General features: G+C 40.5%; 1 protein-coding gene across 10 annotated transcripts in view; it reads right to left on the reverse strand.

Moving 5' to 3' along the window:
* Tfdp2 (transcription factor Dp-2) overlaps positions 1-13245 on the reverse strand; it is a 127049-nt gene that overhangs the window by 46137 nt on the left and 67667 nt on the right. For 7 of the 10 annotated variants that reach the window (XM_010608185.2, XM_010608184.2, XM_010608192.2 and 4 more), the window contains one exon: positions 6987-7090. The exons of 1 other annotated variant lie outside the window; for it this stretch is intronic. In XM_010608185.2, the coding sequence (XP_010606487.1) occupies positions 6987-7090 (104 nt within the window). The remainder of the gene's footprint in view (positions 1-6986; positions 7091-13245) is intronic. 2 more of the 10 variants (XM_010608186.2, XM_010608193.2) reach the window with 1 other exon arrangement.

The following is a 13245-nucleotide window of genomic DNA, read 5'->3' on the forward strand; positions in this document are numbered from 1 at the left end:
AAAAAAAAAAAAAAAAAAAAAAAAAAAAAGGAAAGACTTCTAAGAGACATATGAAGTTAAAAGAACACGTAGAGAAAGACTGTAAGAAGCAGATGAATAAGATTTTATCCAAGAATTCTCTAATTAAAAAAAATCTTTAAAAAGTGATGAAGAGTCAGGTGTGGTAGTCAGTGCATGCCTGTAATCCAGCTCTCTGGGGAGGTTAGATAGGAGGATGGAAAGTTTAAATTCAGCTTGGGCAACTTAGTGAAACTTTGTCTCAAAAACAGAAAGGCCATTACTTCCAAAATTGTTATACAGATTCAGTGTAATCCCAATCAAAATCCCAAGAGCATATTTCACAGGATTAGGAAAAGCAATCCTAAAATTTATTTGGAACCAGAAAAGGCCTAGAATAGCAAAGACAATTCTGGGCAACAAAGGCAAAGCAGGGGGTAGTATCACAATCCCTGACTTGAAATTATACTTCAAAGCTACTGTGATAAAAGCAGCATGGTACTGGCAAAAGAACAGACCTGAGGATCAATGGAGCATATTACAGGATGCAGAAACAACTCCAGACATACTCAACCACCTTATCTTTCACAAAGGAGCCAAACATCTTCACTAGAAGAAAGACAGCCTCTTCAATAAATGGTGCTGGAAAAACTGGCTTTTCACAGGCCAAAGACTGAAACTAGATCCATATTCTTTAACCACCCACAAACCTAAAATTGGAATGGATCAAAGATTTAAATACTAAAACAGAAACGCTAAATCTTCTGGGAGAAAAGACAGGTAGAATGCTTACGGACATAGAAGTAGACAAATACTTCATGAACAAATCCCAGATCACATGGGAAATATGACACCTCATTTTATTAAAAAGCTTTTGCACAACAAGAGAAACCGTCAACAGAGTTGGCAACAATCCACAGATCGGGAAAATAATTTCACCAGCTATTCAGATAAAGGACTATTATCTAGAATACATACAGAACTAAAAAAAAAAAAAGAAGAAGAAAGAAAAAAAGAAAAAAAAGCAGACACCCCCCCCAATTTAAAGACCCAATCCAAAAATGGGCATCTGAAATGAAGATACTTCTCAGATGAAGAGTTAGAAATAGCATCCACCACCTGCCTCATAAGTGCAAGGTCCCTAGTTCAATGCCAGCAAACACACACACACACACACACACACACACACACACACACGGAATTAGAAATAGCAAAAAACAAAAAACAAAACAAAAAGAATTAGAAATACAAATAAATATATGAAAAAACGTTCAATATCACTGGTCATTGGGGAATGCACATTAAACAACAGAGATTCCATCTCACTCCAGAAAGAATGGCTGCTATCAAGAAATCGATCAATAAATGCTGGAGGGGCTGTGGGGAAAAAGCAATTGTTCTCCACTGCTTGTGGCAGTGGAGACTGGTGCAACCACTGTGGAGATTTCTCAAAAAACTAAAAGTAGAAGTTCCATTTGACCCTGCTATTCCCCTTCTTGGTATCTTCCCAAAAGAATTAAAAGCATTGTACCACAGTGATATATGCACACCCATGTTTATAGCAGCAGTTTGTAATAGCAAAAGCTTGGAAACAGCTCAAATGCCCATCAAGTGATGAGTGGATAAAGATATATTTTAAACAACACATGATACTGGCAAAAAAAAAAAAAAAAAGGCATGATCACACATGCTTGTAATCCCAGCACTTGGGAGGCTGAGACAGAATTGCTATTAGTTCCAGGCCAGCCTGGGTTACAAAGCAAGGTCCTACTTCAAAAAATCAAACAAACAAAAAACGGTGAGAAAAAAGGCAACCAAGAAATGGCTCTAACTAGGTTTCTAAGTCTATTCAGAATGCTATATTAGGTTAGGTTATTTATAAACAGAATAAATTTATTGCTCACTGTTCCAGAGAACGAGAAGTCTGAGGCTAAATATCAGCAGATTCAGTGTTTAACGAAGGTTAGCTCTCTGCTTTCAAGATGGTGCCTTCCTGCTGTGTCCCCCTAGGTCTGAAGGGGCTGGGGTGTTCCCATCAACCTCTTTTATAAGAACCTTCATTCCATCCATCTCTCAGGACTTAATCACTTCTCTCAAGGCCCCACCTTAATTTAGTATCAAAACAGTGGGGATGAGGTTTCAACATTAACGTTGTAGAGACATTTCAGACCACAGCTTTACACTTCAAACCGTGCCCCCAAATTCATGTCTATCTCATATGCAAAATGTATTCATTTCATCCCAACAGCTCTGTAAATTTTTGAAAACTCTATAAATCCTAATTTGTCCCAGCAAGTCAGATTCCAGTCACACTCAAATCAAGACATGGGTGAGCCCCAGCGGTAAACCTGTGAATTAAGGTGCTTCCAAAGCATCAATGGTGAGATAGAGAGAGGGTAGGCATTCTCATTTCAAAAGGGATAAATTAAAAAACAAAAGGAGAGTAGGTCCTGACCAAGCAGAAAACCCAACAGACAGTTGAGCAAGGTAGGAAACACCTATAATCCCAGCACTCAGAAGGCTGAAGGACTGCTGCAAGTTCAAGGTCAGTCTGAACTACACAGCAAGACCCTGTCAACAAAACAAAAAAAAAACAATGATGCAAACATTAAATCTTAGGGCTTGAAAATAATTTTCTTTGACTTCATGCCCTGCCTTCTGAACACACAGAGCAATCGGACCTTCAAGGCGCCCCAGGGTGCCTCCCAGGGTTTGGCGGGGCATGGCCCACCCTCTAGAGCTGTATGTGGAGTCTTGTGCTTGTGGCTCTATGGGTCTACAGTCTCAGGCAGACTCACCTCCAGACTCCAGTAGAACTAACCTAGGGAGGGCTCACTCCAGCGGCCACGCCCCTGTAACAATTCTCTGCTTGGGCCCTGAGGCTAAGATTCTGTGAAAAGCAGCTGGAAGCAGCTTTGGGCCACAGCTCGTGCATGGCCTGGAGGCATGGCTGAGAGGGCAGCAAGTCTCCTTCAGGACTGACCACTGAGGCTGCAACCCCTTGTGGGCCCACTGGAGGAGTACACGGAATGGTTGAGGGCTGGGAAAGAATTTGGCAGAGAATTTTTTTCTTCCAGTACTAGGTAATGAACTTAGGGCCTTCTCACCAAGCTTTTTTTATTTTGAGACAGGGTCTCATGATGTCACTAAACTGTCCAGGATGGGCTCAAACTTGTGATCCTCCTGCCTCAGGCTCCCAGAAGGCTGGGATGGTGACTGTCACCACACCCTGCTGGTGAGCAGAGACTTGAGGCAGTGTTAGGCAGTAACTGCCAAGGTCCCTGGAGAGCTCAAAGCCTTCCTTGGTTTGTGATGTAAGGCAGCGCAATCACTGGGATGCCTCCTGCTTCCATCCTCCATTGTCTTGATAAAAGAGCACCAGGCTCCCACCCACTTAAACTAATTTCTCAAACGGTCACGGAGCCAGAAGTTTTCCGGTCTGTAAAACTTGACCAGGCTGAGAATTTTCCTTATCTTTAAATTCTGCTTCCCTTCTAATTATAAAATTCATTTATGATTCTTTTTTCTCCTCAGATTTTCAGATAAGGAGCCAAGAGAAACAATGTTCCACATGGAGCACCTTGCTTAGGAAATCTTTTGCTCCATATGTCACTTCATTGACCCTAAGTTCTTTCTTCCACAACACACTAGAGTATGAACAGGATTTAGTGAAGTCCTTTGCCACGTCGTAACAAGGATACCCGTTCCTTCTGTTCTAGCACACGTTCTTTATTTTTGTCTGGGACCACATCCGTCCGAAGGGCCTCTACAGTCCATCATTCTACCCTGAGAACGGCTAAGAAGACTGAAGTTTTCTCCACAGCTCTTTCCAGTCCTCACTGCAACTGCCCTTTAAAGGTCCATTGATGGCAATACAGGCTCTACTACTCTATTCCTCTAAAGTTTTCTATCTCAGCCCAGGACAAAATTCCGAAGCCCTTTTCACCGGTTTAGGTGTTTGTTAGAGCAGCACTCCTGCTCGGTACCAATTTGTCTTTGTCCACTATAACAAAATACCAATCTAAAAATCTATAATCTTCTTTCTCACAGTTCTGGAAGATGGGAAGTCAAAGAGTAAGGAACCAGAAGATTTTAAGTCTGGTTAAGAGTCACTCTCCTTAGAGGGCATCTTCTTACTATGTGGGCTTCTGGCAGAATGGACTGGGTTGCTCTTTTCTACTTCTTCTGAGGGCAGTAATCCCATTCCTGAGTGCAGCACCCTCCCAACTTAATCACACTTCCCAAATACTCAATCTCTAAGGCTGGGCGGGGTGAAATCGGTACCAATTTGTCTTTGTCCACTATAACAAAATACCAATCTAAAAATCTATAATCTTCTTTCTCACAGTTCTGGAAGATGGGAAGTCAAAGAGTAAGGAACCAGAAGATTTTAAGTCTGGTTAAGAGTCACTCTCCTTAGAGGGCATCTTCTTACTATGTGGGCTTCTGGCAGAATGGACTGGGTTGCTCTTTTCTACTTCTTCTGAGGGCAGTAATCCCATTCCTGAGTGCAGCACCCTCCCAACTTAATCACACTTCCCAAATACTCAATCTCTAAGTGTGGGCGGGGTGAAACACACCTGTAATCCCAGCACTTGGGAGGCTGAGGTAGGAGGATCGCTGTGAGTTCAAAACCAGCCTGGGCTACACAGTGAGTTCCAGGTCAGTCTCAACCACATAGTGAGACTCTGTCTCAAAAAAACAAAACAAAACAAAAAAAAGACTCAACCTCTACCTTATCACCACAATGGAGAAGAGGCTTCATCAAGAATATGGAAGGGACACAGTCTGATGGGGTTTATGACAGACAATTAGGAATCAAAAAGAAACCCTGACACTTCCATGAACTCAAAATTGAACAAAGCACCTCTGAAACAGAGAGACAGATTAAGGCCTTAGGTGGCCCGGTTTAAGGATAAGCCCCAAATCTCCTGCCTTGGGTCCACCTTCTCAACCTCAGATGTACAGTAACTGAGTTAGCACACGTGACTCTTACCATTGCCAGAACTGAACTGTCTGAGGGTTTACATGCACATCTGTTCAAACTGACAAGAGATGAAAAGAAGAATTTAAATTTGAATCATAGCGTCAACTAAAATACCAATTAAAAACAAATCTTCTCAAAACAGAAGTATTGTAAAGGCCAGACTCAAAAACATCGGTATTTAATCTGGGGGCTTATAAAATTACATTTTGAAGCCAAGCACACCTGTAATCCTAGCACTCAACTGAAGAAGGCTGAAGCAGGAGGACTGCTATGAGTTTGAGGCCAGCTTGGGCTACATAGCAAGTTCAAGAGCAGACTAAACTACATAGACCCAATCTCAAAAATAAAAACAAAACAAACAACGCCCCCCCAATGAGATAGATGTCTATAGATATTTACACATCTATCTATCGGTAGACAGACTTGGGTCAGGTTGTCTTATCCATTCACACCTACAGTGGTGGGCAGGGGCACATGTCCAGCAAAGGTCTGAAAATATACCCTGAGCTATCTTGAAATGGGGACATTTGTTTGAGCTTCAGTCTGTATGACATTAGAGCTACATTCTTCACATACTTAAGAGTAAATGCTGTTTTATCTTCAGTTTGAATTCTACAGATGATCAACAGCCCTCTACTGACCAAGGAAAATGTCATGTCTAGAATGTCTTAAAGAGTTTTTGAAACCATTAAATTTGTTTAAAAAATGTTTACCTAAATAATTTTGCATTTAATACAGTCCACAATACTGCACATTATGGGCAAAGTTCATCCTTTCTGCTCTTAGATGAAAAGATGTAAACACTGAAAGTAAAGAATTATTCCTTAAATGTCTAAGTTCTTTCGTTAGTGGTGGGGGAGGTTATTTAAATTAGGTACAGTCTTAGAGTAGCTGAATTCAACTTTATTTATAATTAAGGTTTTCTTTCCTCCTCTTCTTCCTCCTCCCTCCTCCTTCTCTCTGCCTCTCTCCTCTCTGCCCACGGCCTTTCATTGAGCTATATACCCAGCCCTTTTTTATTCTGAGACAAGGTCTCACTAAATCACTGAACTGCCCAGGCTGAAAGAATCTGCAATCCTCCCACCTCTGCTTCTACAGTGTTTGGATTACAGATGCATCCCACCATGCCCAGCTTATAAGTAGGACTTTCTGAAATTGCTACACACTTCAAGTTCTAGCAGAATTAATGAATGCCTGCAGAGAAACACTTAACTATTTCTTATCCATTATTTCTACTTCTAAAGACGAATCAGTATATTATTTCCCCCACCTGTCCTCTAATGAAAAGATTTTCCAATTAATAGCTCCAGCTACAGAAGACATTATAGTTTATATTTGATTTATATGAAACTATATTTTAGGGAAGAAAAGTTGTAAGAAAAAGAAAACAGGAAGTCAGGTATGGTGATACGTGGCTATAATCTGAGTACTCAGGAAACTAAGGCAGGAGACTTGAGTTTGAGGCCAGCTGGGCTATATAACAAGCGCCTGTTTCAAAACAACGGGGCTGGGGATTTAGCTCAAGTGGTGCCGCTGCCTGCCACAGCAGTACAAGGTCCTAAGTTCGATCCCCAGTACCAAAACATGAAAAAGTCAAAACAACTTTCCCTACAAGAAAAAAGAAAATCCATTTCTCAACTCTTCATATAAATTAATTTGCATTATGTATTTCCCCACAAGAAAGAAAAGATATAAAACAAAACAGATTTAAATCAATGTGAACTAAAACCGAGAAGCCTTATATAAGGAGCAAAAATTTTCCTATCAAATATCAAGAACTCACAGATTCAAATATGTGAAAATTAAACACTGAAGAGCGTAACATTTTTTCTCATGACTTCTATCAGCTAGTCAGGCAAAAACAAAATGTTTTTTTAAAAAGTGACTTGATAACTGAAATCAACTGAGATTATTTGATCAAACAGCTTCAGTACAATCATCCTTTAAATCAGTTATAGCTAAGCATAGTTTCAATTCTAAGATTTGATTTTTTTTTCCTTACCATTTGGGGTCCAACATTCACATTTATTGGTCCTAAGGTTTTTGGTAAAATCTTTGTTGGTGAGTTGGTGCTGGAAACTGGAAATGCAACAAAGGAAATGTTACCTGAAATGATATTAAAACACTCAGTCAGTGTTCTGCAGTATCAAGTCTACCTGCGTATATGTACAAACGTGGTCCTAATGCTTTCTGCTAAAAGTAGTTTATAAGTACCTTAAGAAACATATTTAACTAGATGACTTACAGAAGCCCATTTAAACTGCTTTGCTGCAATGAATATGATTCCTTCTGTTGAATAACTTATCTGATTTATAAGAAATACATTAAATAAGCCGGGCATGGTGGCGCACACCTGTAATCCCAGCACTCGGGAGGCTGACGCAGGAGGATCACTGTGAGTTCAAGACCAGCCTAAGCTACATAGTGAGTTCCAGGTCAGACTCAACTACATAGTGAGACTCTGTCTCAAAAAAAAAGAAAAGAAAAGAAGAAGAAGAAAAAGAAAAAGAAAAATACATAAAATAAATAAATTCAGTTTATTTACACTTACTGAATGGACAGTTGGTCTTTTAGAGGAAAAATATTTAGAGAATACATAATGTAAATCATACATAATGCAGATTAATTTACATGAAGAGTTGAGAAATGGATTTTCTTTTTTCGGTACCAGAGATCAAACTTGGGACCTTGCACTTTTGAGGCAGGCACTGGAACCCCTGAGCTAAATCCCCAGCCCTAGATTTTCTTTTAAATGGGGTCTTGCTATGCTATGTAAGCTGCCCTAATTCACAATCTTCCTAAATAGTTGGCATTACAGACACATGCTACCAAGCCCAGGTAGAGAAATTTAGTTCATTGAAACAACTAAAACCACTGGGTTTAATCCTAGCCCTTGGGAGGCTGAAGCAGGAGAATCACTGTGAGTTCCAAGACAGCCTGGGCTACACAGTGTGTTCAAGGTCAGCCTGAACTACACAGCGAGATCCTGTCTCAAAAGAACAAAAAGTTAAAAATTTAAAAAAAGGAAGCCCTATAAAGGCACAAATACTTTACTATACATCAAGAATTCACATCACAGCACCAAAAAAAGGAAAAGTATAAAGTATAATATGAAAAGAAAAATATATCTTCAAATTTATCATTTTTTTAAAAATATGGATCCTAAAAGCTCATATAAAAATAAAAGCTCACATATCTTCAAAGTATCAATGTGATATAGGGTTATAAAATTTTTATATTAAAGAAAAACACATGATGCTAACTAGCTGATGCTAAAAATATGGGATCTTATAGCATTTTCAAACAATTTCAATACTCTTTCAAAAATGTTTTCCTGTTCTAGTCTCCCCTATGAATCTCTTTTATTTTTTTAGATTAATTTTATTGGTACGTTTTAGATATACATAATGATCACATTCATCTTAGGGAATTTGTATCTATACATAATATATCTTGATTTTTCTTTTTTCCCCAATCTCCTCCCCTCCTTTTAACCTCTGTTCGCTTCCTTATTTAGAAGAGCTTTGTTTCCATTTTTTCCTTCTAGTCTTTTTTATTTTCCCTTCTTTTCTTCCCTCTCACCCTTCCCATATGAACATTTTCTTCCTATTTCTCAGTATTTGTTATACATTTTGGTCCTTTCTCACCCTTTTTGTTTCTCACACCAGAGAAACAGTGTGCATACTCCTTCAAATTAAAGTAGTAGAGTGATACCAAGATAATTTTTCCCAAAGTAAAAAGCCAATCAATTATTTCTACACTATAGTAATATCAGCTAGTGAACTCTTCTGGCCAATTTCAGCTCATTAATGTTTCTCTTAGAAGATATCAGCATAACCAAAGAAAAGGAGATCATTTAGGTCGCTTGTGAAAGAGGGCCAATAATGGAAACCCTGCGGGAAACCAGTACTTAAGGACAAGACCAGAAACATGGCTTCTCGGCTCGCTTCCTCGGATGGCCTCATCCTTTCTCCTTCAGAGCCTGGCTGCGCTCTTTAATCTCCCCCTTTCTTTTTTTCCCTTACCTCTCAATTCTCAGCTGATATTCCTGTCACCCACGGAAAGGAAATTAGGCCACCAGGCAAAATTATTCCTTCACTTGTGAATTTATTTGCACCCTCATTAATGTTAGTTATTTCTCTCTGAATGCAAACATCCCTCATTCTCATATAAATGACTTCTTTCACCTCTGTTTGGGGATTTCTGACTCCTAAGAGATCTCACCCACCGGTGACCTACTACAGGACTCTGCCTTCTGAATTTCCAACTATTCCTCTGATTCTTTGTTTGCTCTCTCTGCCAATGTGGCGCTGTGGATCAGTTCCCTCAAACTCCATATTAAAACAGAACTCATCTTTCTCGTATCTGTTCAGCAAGGCCCAGGACTCTGATCTGCTGCCCCTTAAGGTTGTCACTGTCACTATGTAACTGAGTCTGGGTATTCAATCATCTATTCAGTGACCCAGTCCTGAAACAGTCTTCAAATGACTGGCACATCTTGCTTGTTACTGCCTTCCTCATTCAGCTTCCTTTATGCAGCCAGCACTTGTTTAATTTGGAACAGAATGGTACTTGGTTTGATTAGTTCTATCCCCCAACTCAGTGGTTCACTGCTGTGCAATACAATCACCAGGAAGAATAAACAACGGCAGTGGCTGGAGTGTGAGGTGAACCCGGGCATGACAAGGCCAGGAAAGCTCTCCAGGCGGTTCTAATGTCAGGTGAGCACAACTGCCCTTACTGGATATCCCAGTGCTAAGAAAGTTTCCCAGATATGCCACACACATATAGCAAACAAGTCCTTTAAAACTGGCAGAACTATTGCAGACACTTAATGCCTTCAAAGGTTCTAAATTTCCTAAGTGCCTCTCAGAATCTTCAAAACAGCACAAAAGCTCCTACCCCGGCTTCCCTTCCCAGCTTAACCTCCAGCCACTTTTCCATGCACTCTGCATTCCAACTGGATTAAATACTCTAATTCCACCAAGGCCCCAGTTCAACCATCTGGCTTTGCATACACCTTTCCCTCTGTTGGGAAAACTGCTCTGTGAGGCCAACTCCTCTCTATTAGCACTTCAAAGTGGATGTACAGTTCGTTGTTCCTCAGTGTCTGTAGGACAATCATTCCTAGATCCCCATCCCCCCTCAAAGACGCTCAAACCCCTTAATATAAAATGGCCTATCATTTGCAGTTATCCTCACATATATTTTTATTTAAGCTTTTTTGGAGACAGAGTCTTACTGTACAGTCCAGGCTGGTCTTGAACTTACTATGTAGCCCAGGCTGGCCTTGAACTAACAGCAATCCTCCTGCCTCAGCCTCCCAAGTGCTGAATTTCAGGCATGTGCCACCATGTCTGGCCTTTTAAATTTATTTTCATCTTTTTGAAACTGGGTCTTGCTAAGTATTCAGGCTGGCCTAGAACTTGCAGAAATCCTGCCTCAGTCTCCTGAGTGATGGAATTACAGGTGTGCACCACCAAGGCCAGCTCCTCATGTATATTTTAAATCACTTCTAGATAAATATAATCGCTAATACAAAATGAATGCCATATAAATATGTGCTATACTGTATTATTTAGGGAATATGAAAAAAAGGTCTGTACATGCTCAGTATAAACAATTGTTTTTCAAACAGTTTAAATGTGTGGTTGACTGAACCCAGGTACACAGTAGACTGCCTGTATTCCACACCATTTTTTTTGTTTGGTTGGTTGTGTTTTTTTGGGGGGAGAGGGGTCTTGCTGCGTAGTTCAGGCTGGCCTTGAATTCATGGTGATCCTCCTGCTTCAGCCTCTCAAGCGCTGGGATCACAGGAGTACCCCACCATGCCCAGCCTTCCACACCATTTTTTCAGTGACTGTCACATACTAGTCTGTTCCATATATATGAGGAATGACTGAAAAATATAACGAATATCTGAATTTTTTTAAAAAAATGTGTTATACTAAAAGATGCACTGTCCAATAAAATTAATTAAATAAAGACATCGCCATTAATCCCACTCAAAATCCTCCCCTTCTCACTCCCACTTAGCCCACTGCTCTCGTCACTTTCGGAGCAGTTTTGGAAGTCCCTTCTTTGTGAGTATCTTTAGTTGCAACGCCAAGGCTACTGCCGTGTCCTGAATCAAGTCAAACTGTTTACCTTTCCTTGTCAGGTTGACTTTGGGGAAGAGTCAGAAGTCGCACGGTGCCAGACCCAGTGAACGAGGCGGACAAGGACACACTATGTTTCCACACGCGTGCCTTTCTGCTGGGTGGCACATAACAGCAGCGTTCACCGCGTTTTTTATCATACCGTGTAAAGAGGACTTCTAGAACTGCTCCAGAAAGTGGTCAGACAGGGAGATGGATCTTTTGCAAATGAGAAGAGGACCAAGAGATAGAGGGAGGGGAGAGGGAGAGAGGAGGTGAAGAGGAAGTAAAAAGTAGGATGTGTTATATAAAGTGTACCAACTGTCCACAGTGACTGTGATATACCGTGAACACGCACTAATGTCAAATTCGAAATTTAACAAGTGGCCAGAACAATGGGGTGTGTTTGAAGGGAGAAGGAGTATTTTTAGAGGAACTTATAGCAATGAGTCTTTTACTGTAATGAATTTTAAAAATGTCAATCATCACCATATATTTCATACTAGCTTACAGACCCCCTGAATTTCATTAATGCCTCAAACAACAATGTGAAGTAGAGTTTATACCTGAAGAAACTGAGGTCGAGTAAAATGAAATAATCTGCTAAGGTTCCACAGCTGGCACAGGCCAGAGCTCCAACTGAAAAACCTCTGCTCTGTAACCACCTTCCCTTTAAGAGCCTCCCCGGCCTCCATGGTCTAGGTCCTAGATATCCATCTCGGTTTCTCACAAAACTTGTTTGTAGTAAAAACTCATTTTATAAAATTTATGTGTAGTTCTATTGTATGAATTATGTCTCTCAGCTTTGTATCCCAGAACCTAGTTTACTTCCTTGTACAAAACAAGCGCACTAAACCAGAAAAACTACAGCGGACCTTCAAGTTATGACTGGTCTCACATAAGAACAACTTGGGTTGCATCCAGGACTTTAAACTTACAACCAAAGTCTTCTATGATGACCCCAATGACAGGAGCTGTGCAGTTAGTTGTAAAGAAAGACACCTGATGCCAGAAAAGCATATTTGAGCATACATAAGCAGCAGTGTAAGCCTTGATTGCGTTTGTGGATGTGCTTTATACAATCAGTATGATTACTGCCGTCAAATGGCCCCAGAAAGCTAGAGAAGAAGCTAAGGAAGGAAGGGAAGATAAAGAAAGCACTCACAGTACGAAAGAAGGAAATTGTGGAGAAATATGAGAGCGGCATCTGTGTGATCGATCCTGCTAATATGTAATAGCATGTCGACACCCACCATCCTGACAATCTCAGAGAAAAGATTTGTATAAGGAAGCTAGTGTTGCTAAAGGTGTTACTCAAATTAGTAAGTCACGATCAACAGGGTTACTTGAGGTAGAAAGGCTATCAGTGTGGATAAATGAAAGGCAGATGGCAGGTTATAGCCTATGTAAGTCTTCAATCTGTGAAAAAGCTAGGGCTATAACAGATCTTGTAAAGGACAATCCGTCCACCAGCGATAATGGTGAAACACTCAGTGCCAATAAGGGATGGCTTCACAATTGTAAAGTGAGAACTGGGGCTCATCGCATAACTAGGCATGGAGAAATAGCCAGTGCTGATCCAAGCGCTGCTGAAAATTACATACACCACTTTGAGACTATGACACAGAAACGGCTCATCAAGTTTTCAACTGTGATGAAACTGGCCTTTTCTGGAAGAAAATGCCCAGGAGAACACATCACCCAGTCGTCCACCAGCGATAATGGTGAAACACTCAGTGCCAATAAGGGATGGCTTCACAATTGTAAAGTGAGAACTGGGGCTCATCGCATAACTAGGCATGGAGAAATAGCCAGTGCTGATCCAAGCGCTGCTGAAAATTACATACACCACTTTGAGACTATGACACAGAAACGGCTCATCAAGTTTTCAACTGTGATGAAACTGGCCTTTTCTGGAAGAAAATGCCCAGGAGAACATACATCACCCAGGAAGAGAAGAAAATGCCAGGCCACCAGCCTATGAAGGACAGGCTAAACTTATTGCTAATGTGCCAATGTGAGTGGTGACCTCAAGATAAAGCTTCTCTTGGTTTATCACTCTGAGTGCTGAGAAAACATAAAGTCATGAAAAATAGGCTAGGGGTCATGTGGAGATCTAACATA

This window comes from Fukomys damarensis, unplaced genomic scaffold (assembly GCF_012274545.1).
Source record: "Fukomys damarensis isolate Sample0158 unplaced genomic scaffold, DMR_v1.0_HiC HiC_scaffold_37, whole genome shotgun sequence".
Lineage (NCBI taxonomy): Eukaryota > Metazoa > Chordata > Mammalia > Rodentia > Bathyergidae > Fukomys > Fukomys damarensis.